The sequence below is a fragment of the Gallus gallus genome, chromosome 6 (assembly GCF_016699485.2).
Source record: "Gallus gallus isolate bGalGal1 chromosome 6, bGalGal1.mat.broiler.GRCg7b, whole genome shotgun sequence".
Taxonomy (NCBI): domain Eukaryota; kingdom Metazoa; phylum Chordata; class Aves; order Galliformes; family Phasianidae; genus Gallus; species Gallus gallus.
In genome coordinates, this window is record NC_052537.1 from 28,295,626 (window position 1) to 28,314,101 (window position 18,476).

The 18,476-nt window shown below is 38.5% G+C and overlaps 1 protein-coding gene and 1 long non-coding RNA gene across 10 annotated transcripts in view; one reads left to right on the top strand and one right to left on the bottom strand.

Moving 5' to 3' along the window:
- Positions 1–106: 106 nt before the first annotated feature.
- CASP7 (caspase 7) overlaps positions 107–18,476 on the top strand; it is a 20,289-nt gene continuing 1,919 nt past the window's right edge. Inside the window, exons 1-7 of one of the 9 annotated variants that reach the window (XM_040703001.2) lie at positions 107–592; positions 882–994; positions 14,204–14,206; positions 15,449–15,597; positions 16,577–16,705; positions 17,185–17,360; positions 17,931–18,069. In XM_040703001.2, coding sequence (XP_040558935.1) covers positions 882–994; positions 14,204–14,206; positions 15,449–15,597; positions 16,577–16,705; positions 17,185–17,360; positions 17,931–18,069 — 709 coding nt within the window. In that variant the 5' untranslated portion in view covers positions 107–592. Of the gene's footprint in view, positions 593–881; positions 999–14,203; positions 14,207–15,448; positions 15,598–16,576; positions 16,706–17,184; positions 17,361–17,930; positions 18,070–18,476 lie in introns of all 9 variants that reach the window. The other 8 variants (XM_040703002.2, XM_040703000.2, XM_025151842.3 and 5 more) reach the window with 8 other exon arrangements.
- The window catches only part of LOC112532669, a 15,666-nt gene continuing 5,192 nt past the window's right edge, over positions 8,003–18,476 (bottom strand). The window contains exons 3-4 of the long non-coding RNA XR_006939606.1: positions 15,145–15,312; positions 8,003–10,799 (exon numbers count right to left, since the gene is read on the bottom strand). This is a non-coding gene — a long non-coding RNA (uncharacterized LOC112532669). The remainder of the gene's footprint in view (positions 10,800–15,144; positions 15,313–18,476) is intronic.

Consider the following 18,476-nt stretch of genomic DNA (forward strand, 5'->3'; position numbering starts at 1 on the left):
ACAGCCGGCACTGCCGGGCACCGGGCGGAGCGGGGCGGCCGCACCGGGACAAGGGCAGATCCCGCCCCGCTCTCTGCCCGCAGGCCCCACCTTCTGCTTTCGCTTTTCCTTTCGCTTCCGCCTCCTCGGAGCCCAGCGCTAAGGCAAGCCCCTCTGCCATTCCCCCGCCGCTCGGGTCCCTCGGGCTTCTTTCCCCTCCGCCCCGCTCCGTACCTCGCGCTGCAGAGGGCTGGAAGCGGTCCGGCCCTCCGCGTGGCTGCACAGCCGTTTCCTCGCGTGCACGGGGCGTCATTTGCAATCGGTGGCACTGATTTCCTCCACCTGTGTGGGTGGGATCGCTTTGCTGGGGGCACCTTCTCCTTCTGCCTGCGGCCTGCACGCTTTCCTTCCTTACTGTGTTGCAACTGCTCTTCAAGAAGCACTTGGTTTTTTTCCTAAGGACCGTACTTTGTTGATAGAGGCAAAACAGAAATCAAAACTCAAGATTTCATCCTTGAAAGACGATAGAGTTTCTTTAAGCCTATTTGCATGTATCTGCTTTCTTCCCAACACACTGCTTTCCAGGTCACCAAGAGTTTTCCGGCAATTAGCTGTAAGATCTTAATCAGAAAATGATTTTTTTTTTTACTTCTGTTCTTATCGGCCTTGTTCAGAGTGGTGGTAGACAAGATGGCACTCACCACAAGGCAGAACAGCAATGGCCAGGCATGCATAGTGCCGCTTTAATGCAGCACCAGAAATCTGTAGCCACTCTTAGTTGGTTAAGGACCACATGACATAACATAGCAACCCCACGCGTGCATTTAATAGTTTTATTTAGGAGGTACTGAAATAATAGCACTCATTGAGGGATGCTTACATTCTTGTACTTTTATTTGTAGATGTCAGGAGATCAGCATGCTGATCGTTCCTCTGGAGAGAAAAGCAATGGAGATCAAGATGATACAGTTGATGCAAAGCCAGACAGAAGTAGCAGACTCTCACTTTTTGCCAAGTAAGTTATTACTTCCCTATCTGTTTTTGTCAGCTATGATATCACCTTTCTGATGGGATTGCAGTGTTCAGTTTGCCATGCCTAAAGTGTCAAAGAGTGTCTGATAGGCACTCTACATTGTATAAGGTCTAACATATTTAATCTGTAGCCTAAAGCTGAACAGCCCTCACAACGCTCTGATTTACAGAGAGCCGTAATATCTCCCATCAGCTTACTTGGTAGTCAAGAGACCACTAAGTTCATTTAGCATCAGTTGTAGCCCCTCATCTTAAACATTGCCCTTTCGTGGAGCTGGGAATTAAATATGCCATTAATTATCTATTTTACTGCATTCAGCTCAGCTAATCTCCTACATCGTTGGAATCCCCTGCTGACTATTTAAGTTAGTTTAAAGCCTGGACATGCCATCTAGATTGTAGCACAAAGAAGCCTCACTGAGTCTAGAGATGTAACCCATTACAGAATAAATTAAAAGCCTTTTATTTTAGCCTAGTAGACTCACTGAAGCATAATTTTCCTTTCATTAAATGTACAGGCAGCAAGAATTATGTGCTCCTTGTCTGTAAAACACTTGATAAATGTGACTGAAAACACAAAAGCTAAAAAACGAACGTGCAAAATTAACAAATGTTGTTGAATATCAAAAAATACTAATTCATGTGGTGAGCTTCTTGTAGGTTAATACAGGTGTTTTTACAAATACTTGTATTTACAGAGGTTTACTTTTTTGTTCTTGTTGGACATATCACATTCAAGTGAACAATATAATTCAGAGGAAGTACATGAAGATGTCACTTTATTTTTGTAGCATATCATATGAATGTGATGGGTGTAACAAAACTGAGAGAGATGTGAGAGAAGTGAAGCTGCCTTCGTCTTAGACGACTTTTGATGTGCTGTTAAGCAAATCACTGAAGTTTTTTGTCTCTCATTTTCTCATTCCTCAAATGCATTTTAAGCTGTGCTCACGGACTGTTAATGTTCACAAAGGCACATGATACAGAATATGCAACGTAACATTTGTTTCTAAAACTCCTCAAATATTTTTCCAAGTTTACTTTTAAAATTTATAAGATGTGTGCTTTAAAATATGACGTCCTCTTAAGAAGAAGTGATATGCTAATAGTGTTACTCAATTATGCAACTCAAAGTTAATCATTCCTGAAGGAAAAGCAGGAATCAGCACTTCTATCACTTTTTTTTTTTATAAGAAAATTTTCTAGTAATTTGGCTATTCATCAGTTTGAGACATTCATCTTTTGAAAAATCCTTGAAGATACAAATTGGAAACATCTTTTGCTAGAAGTAAAAAGGAACTCAGATAAAATAAATACAGAATAAAAGAATAAATATGAAAAGTTTGAGATGTTTCAATATAGATTTCGTAGGAAAAAGATTGAGTCTGAAATAATCTATCAGTGCTGCTTGGCAAAACGATGCTGGCCTGAAGAGGGATGAGCTGTTCTACAGAGAAGGCCTTAAAAAGCCAAATACACTGATAAGGTCACTGTCTTATAGATACTCTTTTGCCTGCAGGAATATAGAAAAGGAATGTGAGAGGATAAAGGAAGATGGTTTATGACCAAAAACAGTGGCAGCGTCAAAGGAGAAAGCGAACAGAGAATGGCTTCTCATTGAGCCTCACAAAAAAAATATAAGGGACATCCAATGAAAAATGTATATAGCAAGATAAAAACAATCAGTAAGATGTCTTTTCCCCATAGTACAGAACACAGTTGTAAAATTCAAGTCACAAGATATGCATACATTGATACTTTAGTTTGTTCTCTTAAAACTCATTACTGGTCAGTACCAGATACTGGGCTTGGTTTGCTTTTAATTGGAACCTGAATGGCTGTATGGCTTGATTGCCAGGACTCCATTTTGGCAACGTGAACTTAATATTTGTGTGAAAAGGGTCCAGAAAGCTTTAGATTGACTACAGCTTTATTTGTTTTACTAACCCAATTCCTACCATCTGTGCAGTGCTTTCAAGGAAGTGGCTCTGGGCAGCCTGGTGTAGTAATTGGTGACCCTGCACATAGCAGGGGGTTGAAACTAGATCATTGTAGTCCTTTTCAACCCAGGCCATCCCATGATTCTATGAAAGTCAGCATTCAGTTTTATTTGTATAAAAAAATATTAAAACATATAAGCTTACAATAGATAAGCTCAGTGGGAAAACACGCATTCTCTTCTGCATATTTCCTTCTCTTGGAAAAAAAAAAACTGGTAGAACTTAAGTAGTGGTGGGGGGAAAAGTGTTTGGGATCGTTAAGGCCGTTGTTGGTATTTGTAGCCACTAGATGGCAGAAGGGCTTTACTTTTGTTTACTACAAAGTTCGCCGAAGACAAACTCGTTAAGGCTTGCAGTTGACCAAAGGAGTTCTGTTTCAGAAGGCAGAGACAGCAAAATGCACCACGGCGGCCTTGAGCAAAACAGAACTTTAAAAGATGTGGTAAAGTAAATACTGAGTTGGGGATTTGAGACACGTTTTTAAGTTCTTTATGAAAATTAGGAACAAATAGAACTGTTCCCACAGAAACTTCTGTGCTGCGTGTGCTCGTATTACCAGCTTTGAGACCTTAAAAATAGTCTCACTTCTCCAAAAGGTGGCTTAGTTTCTTTATTTGGAGTCTTCTGCTGGAGAACTCTGTTAGGAAGACTGAGAAACATAGCAGCCAAACCTATTTTAGCATCCAGGTAGCTTAATTTAACATGGAGTAGAATTCAGGTCCCCTTGTGTTAAGTAGAGCTAGAATTTCTCTTACTCCTAATATGATCTTCGTAGACTGGCACTCACACATCCAAATATCAGGACTGTGAACTTCAGTGAAGAAATATAATGCAGAAGAAGGTAGTTGTCAGTAGTAGCTCGATACCAGTTTTATACTCATTGATTGTAATAGAACCCTTTGTCCTTTGGTTACTTTTATTCACTGCAGCCCTGCTGTCTGTTTAGAAGACAGCGTTTAAGTGTATATTTAAGAATTACAAATACCTATTTACCATTGAAACTGCGTGATTCTGTAGTATCTTCAGTCAGTGTACAAAGACATGAACTGTATTGTAACAAAATCTCCATGAGTCTGCTGGGGTATGCTCATGTATGCTCACTAAGAGTCCTCCTGCTGATAGTAGAAGTTATCTATTTCTACCAAACCAGCCCACCATAAAGTTTGAGGCTTTATTCTAATTAATTTGGAAGCTTTCTAGAAACATCAGTGCATATCTTACTGCAACAGTTCAAGTGTTATGATGCTACCAATTAAACATCCAAAGATTGTAAACTACTGTAATAATCAGAAAGATCAACACAATGGAACGGTGGTAGAGGAGGTGTAACAGCAAAGGGACTAGTGCAATAGAAAGGCATTACAGAGAAAAAGAAGTGCTCACCCATCTCTGAAGATCTAGGCTTGCAGGGAAAACTCTACCAGGGAGAGATCTCCAACCAGAAATCCTTCCCCAGTGGCAGTCAGCCCTTAAATGAGGTCTAAGAGAGATGCAGCCAGGCTCCAACCCTCCTAGTCGTACAGCTGAATTGCCTTCACCTGTGCTCCCAGGGCTGACCAGGTCCTTTCCCCAGGTGCTCAATCAGTGGTTCAGGCCGCGACTCAACAGTTACCATACAACTAAATCCAACAGTATTTAGATTCAAAAGATACGTAGGAATGGTTTGTTGGCTTTTTTTTTTTCCATTCATATAGTGTTCATTTAGGCTACAGGGCACAAAAATTAGGAAGCACAATGTTACTTAAACTGTTTTAACTTCATGACCTATATCTCAGTGTAGTCACGTTTCTCAACGTAAATAATGTTGTTCTTCAAAGAATAAATACTCACTTTTGAGATTCAGCCTCAGCTGAACCTCAGCCACGGAGCTCCAACAGGAGTGGAAAATTGTCTTTGTTTCAGCCTTGCATTTTGTTGTTCTTCCATCTTTTCCACCCACTTCTGATTACCAACAGTTTCTTTGGTTTATAGGAGGTTTTGCAGTCAGTACTTGACGAAGAACAGTTTCACATAGTATGTATATTTTTTCCATCTCAAAGCTGTGTATCTTTTCCAGAGTTGTCCATTTTGTATTTTTTGGGCATTTTGGAAACAGTGGATTTGATCTAATGAATTAACTGCTTTAACTGCTTGGAAAAATTTCTGCTACCACTGTATGTTTATGAACTGTATTTGCTTCTACACCAGCTATTCCTGCCTTGAAAGTGATATGTTTACATTCAGATGATACTTTGAGTGATACTTCATCTTTTTAACGTAACTTTTTACACTTTTAAATTCTAAGATGCAGTTGCTACAACAAAAACAAATACTGCTGTATCTCTCTTATCCTTATATTGTATATAATAAGTAAGTTACATAACAAATAACAGCCAAAGAATCATCTGAAGTTATGCTCTGGGCTGAAACCGAACTCAACTCCTGGTTCAGCCACAGGTTTCCCTTATATCTCTAAGCAAATTGCTGAGTGCATTACTTAATCCTGTAAATGAGTTATGATCTTTCCTTCTACTATCCTCGCTCTGAAGTTTAGTGCAATTTCATTTTAATTTGTTTGGGGTTCTGCTTTTCCCAAACTAAATACCAGCATATGTCCTCCAAGGTAATGAGCATTTAATGACAGAAGTAATGGGATCTGGCAACTCTCGTCCGCTAATGTTAATTCCTACAAATACAGTAAAAGAGATTTTAACAGACATGGTACAACAGAGCAGTTCCTTTTCTTGACTCATTCTTAAGCTGGAGGCTCATTTTCAGTTTTGTTATGATCATTTTTGTTAGACCTAGATCTCAATTTCTACAGAACACCACAGGCATAGCAAACAGTTACAATGGCGCACAGTGCTTGCACTTTCCCTTGGACACTTACTGAATGAACCACGTAGGAAATGCCCAACATCTTGAAATAGCACCTAAAGTAAAAGAAGTCATTAATTCAGTTAGCATTCGCTTCCAGTCTCCTTGGAGACTTCCTCGTGTGAAGCACAGCAAACACTGGATTGTTCTTGGACTGTATCTGGAGCAATCACAGCAGTGAGTCAAGTAGCCTAATTCCTTTTTATTGTAGGGATTTATTTCCTTCATTGCAATGAACTCTGTGCTGTCAGCACTCAGAATTTGGAAGAAAGCTATAATACGTTTTAATATTTAACCTTTTAAAGGAACCACAACAAATTAAACAGTATTTTTTAATAATCCAAAACTGTGTAAGAGTAAATATGTGGGAAATAGTTCTGTGAATTAGAATACGGAAGAGGTCTTGTAAACTATCTATGTTGATTTGCCTCGTTTTCTTAGAAGCATTCACTGTGTAAATATTGTATTGATGGTTGGATCTGGTTCTGAAAGAAGGTGGGGAGTTGTATTAAAAAGTAAAGCTTGCTGTGTCACCTCCATCTCAAGATCTGCTCTGTTTTCCTACACTTCTATATAGGAACAGTGATAGAATCAGAGTGTGTTTTCCACTTGTCAGCAAAGGTAGATCAGGCCTGCATGACCTCTGTTTGCAGGACGACAGCTGTGAGGGTTTGAATAGCCCCATAGAAAAGTCCAGCGTGACCCACTGCTGACACATGCGAATCTTTGGGCCTGAGCACAGGGCATCCTTTTTCACGCTCCAATGTAGCCCCGAGCATGGTGGGCTCCTAGCATTAGCAAAGAGGATTAGACTTGCTCTTGAGCACAAGCTGAAGCTGTTTTCAGATGCAGTGTGGAGTGCCAGTTGATGATGAGCCAAGGTACAGTGGAAAGTTATTTACCTCCTTCCTTCTCTGCCACCTGTTTGGGAACCTTGTGAATGAGCACCCTAAAGGAGTTTAGTTGCTAATTATAAATCTGGCATTTTGCAATTGGTAATCCTAGATAGGATGTTCTCCTAGATATATTATTTGGGGGTTTTGTTTTATTTTGAGTCATATTCCAAGCGGCCTGTATAGAAATATATATATTTATAGTTAGCTATAAGTATGAATAGCTAACTATAGCTAACTATGTAATAACTGTTAACTATTAATAGTACCTATGACAGATAAAAGAGGCTTTTTATTTATTTTTTTACTGTATACTTGCAAGTTGCCTATGTACGTTAGTTAGGATATCATCATGCAAGATTTCAGTTTCCAGAACACCCATATGGAAGGTGTATGTGCTCAGGTTTTCCAGAAACGAGCAGAAAGCCTTTCAGCAAGCAACATTATTTTTGGTAAAATTCTACTTTTTGAATGGTATTTGAATATTATATGGCATACCATACCATGCAGGAAATTAATTAGGGAGCTGAATCACAAATTGCTCATTAAGAATCTAGAATTTACTCAGTTTTGGTCAACTGCAGGTGTTACACCACAGAACTGTCATGCAGGCTGTAAATCATCCACACAATATTAGGTGCCCAAAGATAAGGATGCTGGTACCTGATTCTTTCCTTCCTGTCTTTTTTCAACTGTTGAGAAATGTGGGTGGTATTAGACGTAATAAACTGCACTGAAACGTTTTCATGAAGTGGAACTGGCTTAGCACCAGTGTGCTCCATCTTGTTCATGTATATGTAATGAATAAACTTGCAGCTGTGATTTTGATTTTGTTATGTTAAGGCCATCACTATCACAGAATTAGAAGGATGGTGGGATACTTGGCACTAAGGGACATGATTTACTTCTGGGACTCGGTAGGTCAGGTTGATGGTTGGACTTGATGACCTTGAAGGACTTTTCCAACCTAGTTGATTCTATGACTCTATGATATATTTAGATATATTTTAGAAATCCAAGAATATCTATAATGTACAAAGGACGCCGAAAGTTCTAGCCTGAAGCTTCTTCTTTCAAACAGCTCAATTCCTTTTCTTAACAGTTGGTTTCTAGTTGTCCTGAACTGGGTTTTTCTGTTCTCCAAATTCCTAGAAAGATTTCCTACTCTCCTAATCGGAGAAGAGCCTGAAACTAAAATAGCACCAAAAAGCTACTGGGATAGTTCAGGTTCTGAAAAATATCTAAGAGATTTAAAACGTATTTTATTTCATTTCTCTAAAGTTGAAAGATAATTTCCTTGGAACAAACGTAAAAATATATGGAATATAACATTAGGAGCTGAGAGGCACTTTCTGTAAGCAAAGAATTCATAAGTGGATCCGACAGAGCAAACATTGACAGTAAATAAATTGAGTCCGGCAGACCCCTCAAAGTGAGACCAGTGGTTGAAACATTGCAACGTTGCAACCTTTTATTTAGGCACAGGAGATCTTTGAAAAAGAGTTTTAAATCTAAGAGACGTTCTGCAGATTAACCAGAAGCTGCAGGTTTGTAGAAACTTCTGAATGAGGTTTTGTGGTTTGTTTTGCAAGTGATTGATGCTCGCGCACAGGTGAGTCAGCTACTGCAGCGAGCGCACTGGTCACAGGTTGATTTTGCTCGCCTCTGCAACTGCTGCCCTTGCGAGGCTTTGTGGTAGATGAGGCCCTGCTGTGGTTGAGGCTAATAGGCTTTAGATCGTGGTTTACAGGACGTAGATACATGCACAGTCTTTCCTATGGTTCAGGGGAGTAGCTGCAACCCCATAAGCCATGTTAGATTTGCTGTTAAGGTCCCGGGAGCCTTTGGGGCTATGATATACTTTGAGGATTGCCACACTCTATGAACTGCAAGCATGTATATTTTGCAGTTGACATGAAACTGTTAATGCCTATGTGTAATTATTTATTCAGGGAAGCTAATGATCAGTATTTGCTTCTGGACCAAAATCCTCTGTAGACCTCCACTGTGCACAGTAGGAATGCATTTGTTCCAAGCAGTGTTTTCCACCAGGGACGTGCCAGTACTGCCTCACCTACTGTGGGCAAATTTGGAAGACTGTGACTGCTAAATATAGAATCACAGAATCATAGAAGGGTTTGGGTTGGAAGGGACCTTTAAGATCATATAGTTCCAACCCCCTGCTATAGGCAGGGACACCTCACACTAGAACACGTTGCTCACAGCCCCATCCAGCCTTGAACGCCTCCAGGGAATGGGCATTCACAGCTTCCCTGGGCAACCTGTTCCAGTGTCTCACCACCCTCTTTTCTTTCAAGGAAAGAAATATTGCTACAACAATATTTTCCTTTCAAAACAAATACTAAGATTTGTGTATTTACAGCTAGGATGAGGGCTTGGGGCATGTTTTCTTTCTAAGAAACAAGAGATACTTTCTCTGTTAATTCCTCATATCAGATTCATTCAAAAAAGTATCTTTTCCTCTGGTGGTTTTAAATGATCTTTGTTCAGTCAGCTGACAACCTTGCTGAAAAGATATCCCCAAGAAGTCATGAACTAATTACCAGTTTCAAATGAAGATGGAAGCTAAACATTTAGTATGGCTCTGATCTTGAGAAGGGTTACAAGCAGGCTTTCTTTTACTGTCTGACTAGTCCTATTGCTTTCAATTTGGGTAAGCACGCTGGCTATTTCCTGTCATTCTACCACTTCCTAAAAATGACTTTTCTGGCTTAGGAACTTTGGCAGAGCGTATATGAAGAAGAAAGCACTGATCAGACTTCGCTTATGATTGATAAATATGAGCTTTACACTCCAATATTATCTACTCAATCCATTTCACTGTGATTTAAAATTTCTTTAATGCAGAAAATAAGGCTACTAGAGGGTGTTTAGAAGTTACTTTTTTGTATTGTGTTTAGGTTTCCTGCTGTAGTATATTCAGGAGAAAAAGTCTGAGAGCCTATGGTGTGTCACAAGCAGATTGGAAACAGAGTGGACTTCTCTCAAAAGCCAATGGCACCGGCTGTGGCTCCCATTAGTATTTAAAGTAGATTTCACTTTGTATTCCAGCATGTAGCATTGCTAGCATGTGACCCAGAATCACATAATCAGGCACAATGCAATACAGTTTTAGTATTTGGACTAGCACTTATGGCTAATGCTTAGTCCTTATCCCATATGAGTTATGTGTTTTGGTTATTATCAGTAAAAGAATAATCATTTTATAAAAGATGCTTCAAGTAGTGGCACAATCATCTTGTCCAGAAATGTTGCAGTTCTGCCAACTTGATGCAATATTAATGGGAAAAGTCAACAGGATAATCTGTTATTTGCGCACAGCTCCAAACCTACTTGACATTTTACCAAAACAAATCTGACAAAGAACAAAGAGTCTGCCTTAAAGAACTTAAGATCTAAAAAGCTCTAGTCAGGTTTAACAAGTGTCTTGTGCTTATTATTACCAATAGATTTCAAGAGAAAAATAAATTCAAAGAGGGGAGCATGTACAGTAATTAGAGGTGTACTAAGTAAGGTGAAATTAGACTGGATAAAAGTATTAAGGTTGCATAGAAGTATTAAAGCTGACAGTTTGGAGAGAAGGTTGTATAGGAGCAAGGCATATCCACACACATTCATCAGAAAGCATAAGGCACGAATTGACCACTGATTATTGAGGCTAGAGTAAAAACAAAGAATTAAATACTGAACTTTGAATTGTCCAATTCATGCATTCTGTTTCTTGGTAACTTCCTCAGAAGGTAAAAATGATGAGGGGGCATCTAAGTGGTTTGCAGTAGAATAAAGAACACTGAAGTTTCATGATATCTTCTGTACCACAACATGAAGTGCATGAAAGTTCTGTAGGTTGTTGATGGGTTACCTGAGAAGATCGGTACTGTGGTCTTCATCAGTCCACCACTGCCACAGTCTTCTTGCCTGGACTCAAAGGCTGACAACCCTATAATAACAAGAATGAAGCTCTTCTCCAATACAAAAAGGTCTGAGGAACTCAGAAGCAATCCTGAGACAATGTGTTCTGTAAAAGACAGCATGTTTTATAAGACAAACCATTTTCTTTTTAAAGAAACCTGTTAACAAGGTATTAAAAAATGATATACAACTGCCCATCATCCTAATGGAACATGTAAAGGAACAAAAGTCACTATAGGGAAAACAAACAGGGACCTCCTCCTACCCTGTGAGAAGGAAGTGATTATCTTGAAGTTTGTTTTATTCTTCTAATCCTCTGTTTGCCTATTGAAGTGACTGTTCTTTACTGAAGAGCCTTGTTTCTTCCCTGGGTGTCTCCAGGTGTCACTGAATTGCTTGCTTTTAAGGCAGAGACACTCACATTTCCAGAAAAAAAAGACTGTTGTATGTCTGTTTCTATCAGTCTCTTTTTAAATTACTTTTAATTTTCAGGTTCAGTAAATGGATTGGTGTAATAGTTTCTACCCTAGAGACTGCCTGTTTTTCATGTTTCCCTTTAATCCACTCCTCTCTCTTGAGACTTTCACCTGTGTCATGCTGCTCCTGTTCCAAGGGGAGTCCATATATTACAGCAGACAGGCATTTTAAGAGATTTTTATGTTTACTGGCTTTTACACCTTGCACAAAGACTGACGTTAGCAGACTTCACAGTTGACATTAATTATGGAAGGGAATGGAAGCTGAAGACCTCCATGGAAATATTGTGCTTTGCTTGAAGTTAATCAGTAGTTAAGAGATGATGAGAGACTGGAAGCTCTTGTCCTGTTAAAGGATTCTTAGTACACTGCTATGCCATAATTCTCCGTGGTAGCAAAGATAGTGCAGAGTGATGCTAGAAGAAAGGAAGCCAAAGCAGAGGAAATTGGGACTGCTCAGAGATGCTGCTTTCAATAAAATTGTAAAGTTTTCATTTTCTTGCAAACAATCTTTAAGTATGCTTAATAGTTAACAGGGGTGTTTTTAGCCTTGAATTCTGATACCTTTACATATTGAAATTGTGATTTACCCAAAGCATAACAGAAAAAAAGTTTGTTGTGATAACTATCAGTTCTTTAGACGGTCAAGATCTGAGTTCCTACTGGTGCAAATGAATGTATCTCTATTAACAATGACAGGATTTTTAGTCAGTCATAATGATGAGAAATTTGGCCTTTACTATTTATAAGTTCAGTAACACAATGATAAATGCTATGGGAAACTTTCATTTCGTATTTGAAATGTGAGAAGTTGATAATGATGTTTTTCCCAGGGTTGACACTGATTGAGCGTAGACTTGATGAAGTCATGTTCCTAAGCATGCCACTGTGAGGCCTAAGCCCTAGATTTAGAAACATTGTAAGAATAAGTAGGAAAATGTGCAAGTTATTTGAGGGTGCCAGAATGGAGTTTTGATTTTTCTGAACTCTCCGCTGAAAGGAGAGAACATGAAATATGTGAGAGCACTGATAGAAGAATGCTTCTGCCTAAGGGAAAAGATCAGAGTGACCACTAGTGGAGCGAGGAATTAAGGCATGGCTGTAGTTAAAAACTAAAAGAAGAGGAAACAGTTGTAAAATTCAAGTTTCTATTTAGTCTGGGCTAGTTTGAATCCAAAAAGAGGGAAATTAAAGACACTGGATATCAGAGAAGCAGAAAGAAATAAAACCGAGAGCAGATAGTTGACAACAGTTTATAAAAGCACATAATTAACCCGTGGGAATGCTCTCAGAAAATACTGTGATTAGAAAGCTTAGAGAACAACAGTGATAAACATTTGTGTTAATGTGTCCAGTTCAAAGCTTAGAAAATCAAAATTTGTGTAGAAAGCTTTATGCTTTCAGTCATAAGACAGCCTGTCACTGACAAGGAATTTCCCTTTAGGACTGATTAGTACATATTTATTATGTTATTAGTCATTATTACAAGGTATGATTTAACTTGTTTAATCTGAAGAGTGGAACCTTAAACTATCGGCTTAAGCCACTCAGGCAATTCCCAAGTTGCCCTATTTTGGCATAGCAGACAGAATCCTAAAAAAAAAAAAAAATAAAAAAAAAATAAAAAAATTCTCCCTGCATTGCAGTGTGGGATAAGTGTACAGCACAACCTTTGCTTTCTTATTCATTCAATTTGGACAGACACCAAAAGATTTCTGGAACTGTTTTGTTGCCTGCCAGTAAAGGAACGACAGGCGTAACCCCACAAGATACGCTGCGGTTGCTTATTATCTGATTATCCTGTTAAGCTTGGAAGCAATCATTAGAACAAAACCATAGTATCCTTTGTGAAGGAATGGGGAAATTAAACGATGGATTCATGTGGGCTGTTGCACTGGCAAGGCTTGTCTGTGACCTTTGGCGTTGAACAGCATAGAGCTTCTGGCATGCTTTTGGGAATACCAGCAGTAGCTATATCTCTTAAAGTCCTGAGAATTTCTGCATGAATGAGTGCAAACTATTGAACTCGGAAGTTAAGTGGTTTCAGAGAAGTTGTGTGGCTGCTTTACTGTGCCACTTAACCCCAGCTGCTATTTTCAGCGAAGTTCTTTGTTGGGTAATGTGACTGCGTGACTTCTTGTCTCGAATTAGATCATTTCCAGCATTTTGGAGTGGACAGTGTAAATATGATATTGCACCATGCAGGTAGATCTATCCCAAGTGTTCAAAACTGTTCATGGATTGAACATCAATAGAAATTTGTGTAAAATACCCTTGGAAATATCTTAGTATGTGTAACGGCCACTGCTAGTCATATAGCATATTCAGGGAGTCAGTGAAACTGGATAAATTTGTAGAAACTTGAATAGGGCATGGACTGAGGAAATTAGTCTCTTCATCGACCTGAGTGCTTACTTCTTGTTTTGAATTTTCTTTTTCTCTTTTCTTTTTTCCAAAGAGTCGTCTTGTGATGTTGGACTAGGGGGAATTTTAGGCTAAAATAAGAATCCATGACCTCTTTGAAACTCAAATGTAATATTAACATCACACAGCTGTGGATAATTCTTTAAAATGGTTAAAATCTTTTCTTGAGGCGAAGCGTATTTAATTATTGCTCTCAGAGCCCTCAAGAAGCGGTATGTAGGGAGAATACCAATATTTGTGATTTGCCAGAATAAAGCCGTGTACTTTCAGAGTATCAAATACAGTCCTCAAGAAGGTACAATTCAAAATCTGGTTTCATAGTTTCTAAAAGAAGTCTAAGAAGGGCGATGACATTAGGATGACGGGTAGAAAAGAGTACAGAGAAAGCCTGCCAGATGCAGCTATTTAATTTGGTCACTCAGAGCATGAGGACACTCAAAGATAAGAAGAAACTGCTTTAAAATTGAATTGCCACGGCATTTGAACATGATGAATCATCTACAGATGCTTTATTATGGTTTCCAGTTAGTCTTGCCCTTTAGTAATAAAAAATAGGACACTTGGAGACTCCAACAATTGCTAGAGACAATTGTTAAATCAGAAAGATAAGAAAGTACATTTCCTAAACAACATTTAATCAATCCACAGCAATCTCATCTCTGAAACTATTAGTGAAGCAAAAAGCTTGGTAATTTTCTAGAAAGATGTCAAAGTGAGAATAATGAAAGTACTTAATCGACATTATGGGACAAATCTAATTTTGTTAATATGCTACGGTATGGTTAGTTGTGCTAAGAAAATAGGTTATGTTTTCCTCTTAGACTTCAGCAATAAGTACTACTGGAAGCAAGATGTTGACACCTTCTGCTCTTTCCCAAGTATTGTTTCTAAGCAGGCATACTCCAAAGCTTGCTTATGTTTTTGAGGTTTCATCAGAGCCTTTGAAGGCTTTCACTGGCTTCAGTTCTGCTTGTGGAGATCATCTCAACATCAGAAATTACTTGGCTGGACAAAAAAGTTCACCTCTAAAAGCAAGCACTGCTGATTTCTTCATGCTTGTACTTCAGATGTGCATGCTGGTTGTCATAGATGCATTCTATAATATTTAATTTAGAATAAATTGGTGGGTAGAGTCCATGCTGTCGCTCAGCACCTTTTTCTAATTCAGTCTAAGACTCCATCACAAAGCAGAAAAATCAGTGCACAGTTATATTAGTGGAGAATGTTTACAAGATTTTGCTTGTTTGTTTATAATGAGGTTGAGATACTGATGAGATCACACTGAAGTGTACTTAGTTTTTTAGCATAACTTCAAACTATTGATTGACAGACCACACTAACAAATGAGCTGTTCGTATCTATAACCTTTATCATTAGAAAATACCTACTGCTCTTAATCACTTTCAGAGAATTTAGGGATGATTCAATAAACAAATCCCATCACGCCACGTAATAAATTGTGTATCTTCTTGTCATGCTTGGAATAGTTATTAAGGAAGATCTGTCTGGACTTATATGAATCACTTGTAGTAAAATTAAAATAGTACTTACATCCAGAGCCATAGCTTGCAAAACACTGCTGCCAGCCTGATATTTGGTCAAGGTCTGCAGATATCGCAGTTGACTGCAGTTCACTCAAGGGTGATTTTACCATCATCAGTATCCAAATACTGCACGGAAATCATGAGACTTAAGCAATGAGTTAATATCTCTACATCTCTGTATGAAATATCAAGGAAGAAAAATATAAAAGAAATAAAAACATCAGGTAGTGCTGCCCCAATGGCGTGGGTTAAGACAAATAAGCACATGCACGTGACTGGTCATTAACAGTATTTTCCTTTGATTCACACAGAAAAAAGAAGAATGGAGAAGAAGAACAACCGAAGTCCTCACTCAGTAACCAGTACCGAATTGTTACACCCACATTCCAGTATAATATGAACTACAAGAAGGTTGGCAAATGTATAATTATAAACAACAAAAATTTTGAAGACAAAACAGGTAACGTTCTTTGTCCTGCTTGAGAAGGGAGGTTGCACCACATGACCTCCAGAGGTCCTTTCCAACCTAAACCATTCTTTGATTCTGTGATTCCTTCTATGACACTTATTACAGATTTTAGAATTTTTATACTTTCATTAATCAATAAACCTGTTATTCTTAGGACGTGGAATTTTAATGACTATATTCACTTTATTTGATAAGTAGTTGTTCATACTGTTTGTTCCTGTTCTTTAATCCTTACATTAGCATAGCTCTTCGCAGCTTCTTTGCAGTAGGTGGTTCAAAAATGTATGTCAGCTTGTTCTGCCAACTTCCAACTAACCTTCTGTCCTAGAATTTAAGGCTGTATTGTTAAAACCTGAACTTTGGTATTTGCAGCCCATGTTATAACTTCTCTCTCTCTGAGCTGCACCTAATAGCTATAGCTGCACTATAATAACCATAGCTGTGCTCAGTTTACAATCCAGTGTCAGCTGCATGTTCCAGATTGTGTACACTTTTGAAGCTGACAGATATTTGTGATATAGCCAACTTTGTAGACTTTTTTTTTCTCTACAAGCTGGGCATACAAATTAAATGAAGTGCTTATTCCAAAGAATTTATGTCAATTTCCTTTACGAGGGTATCATGGGGAATCTTTTTTAATGATTATTCCTTGAAGAGCTTTGTGCATATGTCACTCTGCATAACCAAAAGGCGATAGAACTCTCCACAGAGGTCCCACGTTGCAAGATGCTGGAGATAAACCAGCATTTTTCAGCATAAAATACATGTTCACATTGGACCTTGCATTATTTTGCATTAAAACAAAACTCACAATTTGTTCTGAATGCCAAGGATGTTGTTAGAGGATTGTTTTAAATTCATGTCATCATGACACTGTAAATAAATTAAGAACCTGAAAGTTGCCTTTGGACATATAAATTATTTTAAATTGTGTAATGTGCAATCAACTGTATTATTTCTTTTCTGGTAGGAATGGGTACACGCAATGGCACTGATAAAGATGCTGGAGATCTGTCTAAGAGTTTCAGAAGCTTAGGTTTTGATGTTTACACATACAATGACCGAAGCTGTGAGGATATGCAAACACTACTGAAACAAGGTAAAAATTTAGAATAATAGAATAATTTATTGTGTAAAGGGCCTCTGGAGATCACCTAAGCAATGCTCTGCATAGAGCAGGTCAGATTAGAACAGAGTGCTCAGGCCTCATGAAATGGGATTTTCTCTAGAGAAAGATTCAATTTCTGAACAGATCAGCCTTAGTTCCCCAACAGTTCCTCCTCCAGTGTAAATTCAAAGTGCATAGTTTTGTTGTCATAGTAGATGACAAATCTACTAAAATAATTGCATGTAGTTAAGAGTTCAGCCTGTTGAATCAAGTGGGCTGAACTCTATGTTCATTTATTCAAGGTATTCATCACATTATTAAGAAGTGGGTTGCGTTATCTTTATCTGCTCCTTTTTATGACTTCCAGTAGAGGCCCAGCATTTGTTCAGTCTCAGAAAGATGTGTTTCATAAATATAATTTTCCATTTAAAATGTTGCCTCCTTTTGGCTAAAAAGTATTTGATTTGTAGCTGCTGAGGAGAATCACAGTGATGCTGCTTGTTTTGCCTGTATCCTTCTAAGCCATGGGGAAGAGGGCCTCATTTATGGCACCGATGGACCTATGGCTATCAAACACCTGACTACACTCTTCAGAGGAGACAAATGTAAAACCCTCATAGGCAAACCCAAGCTGTTTTTCATTCAGGTAAATATTATATCCTTCTGCTGCAGTGGGGAAAACATATTATTTCACTTGTCTGGTTGTGAAAGGCTCCGAAAGTTATCTTGCTGAATTTTGCTAGAGGTTTTGAGGAAAAAAACAGTGTGGAGAGAGGTTGAATATGGGTGGCTTTTATCTTGTTTGTCTTTAAAAGGTGATTTACATGCAGGATTCTTAGATGTAAAGAACATACTGTAATATTCCTCACCCACTTTTTTGCACATGGTTTCTTTTTGTGTTGGGTAATACACGAACTTCAGAGCATAGCGATAAACTCCATCTTGTGCAGACAGAGCTAAGGACAGTATCTGATTACCAATCCAAATAATTCTGTCCAAGTATCTTTGGATAAAAAGGCTGTGTATCCAAATTACTGCATTCTGCTAAATTCTTCAGTCTCCCTGAGTAGCCTTACTTTCTACTTTCTTGTCTCTCATACATACAGAGTATTGCTAAAAACTACATCCATTAAAAAAAAATGTTTAAGAAAAACTTCATAAAACACCTCATTTCTCCCTACTGGTCAAGTTCTCTTCATCTTCACTGCTGTTTCAGGCATGCCGAGGCTCTGAGTTTGATGAAGGTATACAAACTGACTCTGGACCTGCGAATGACACTCTGGAAACAGATGCCAATCCTAGATACAAAATCCCAGTAGAAGCAGATTTTCTGTTTGCATATTCCACAGTGCCAGGTAAAGAAACAAAAACAAACAAACAAACAAAAACGGGAGTAGTAGAGGCAAGAAGCCTAAAAATTTATCCTATCTTCAGTTGCTAATCAACATTTTTCATCTATAATAGTTACTCCAATAAAACACGTTATTTTTACAGAACTGGCTGTTTCTCTGCCCTTATGCATCACAGCTGCAGTATTACAACCACTAGCATCCTAGACTGACCCTCACTGATGGCCAAAATGCTAAGACATGGTGATTGTTTGGCCAGTGCGTTCCATCCACTACTTTTACAATGAGCTGAAACAGGAGGAAGCCCAAATCTGGGAGATGACAAAGCACAGGCATTACAGATGGCAGAGGAAGATGATACCAACCTTTGATAGGCTAGTTTAGTAACTATGTTGAATTTAAATTCAAGAAGA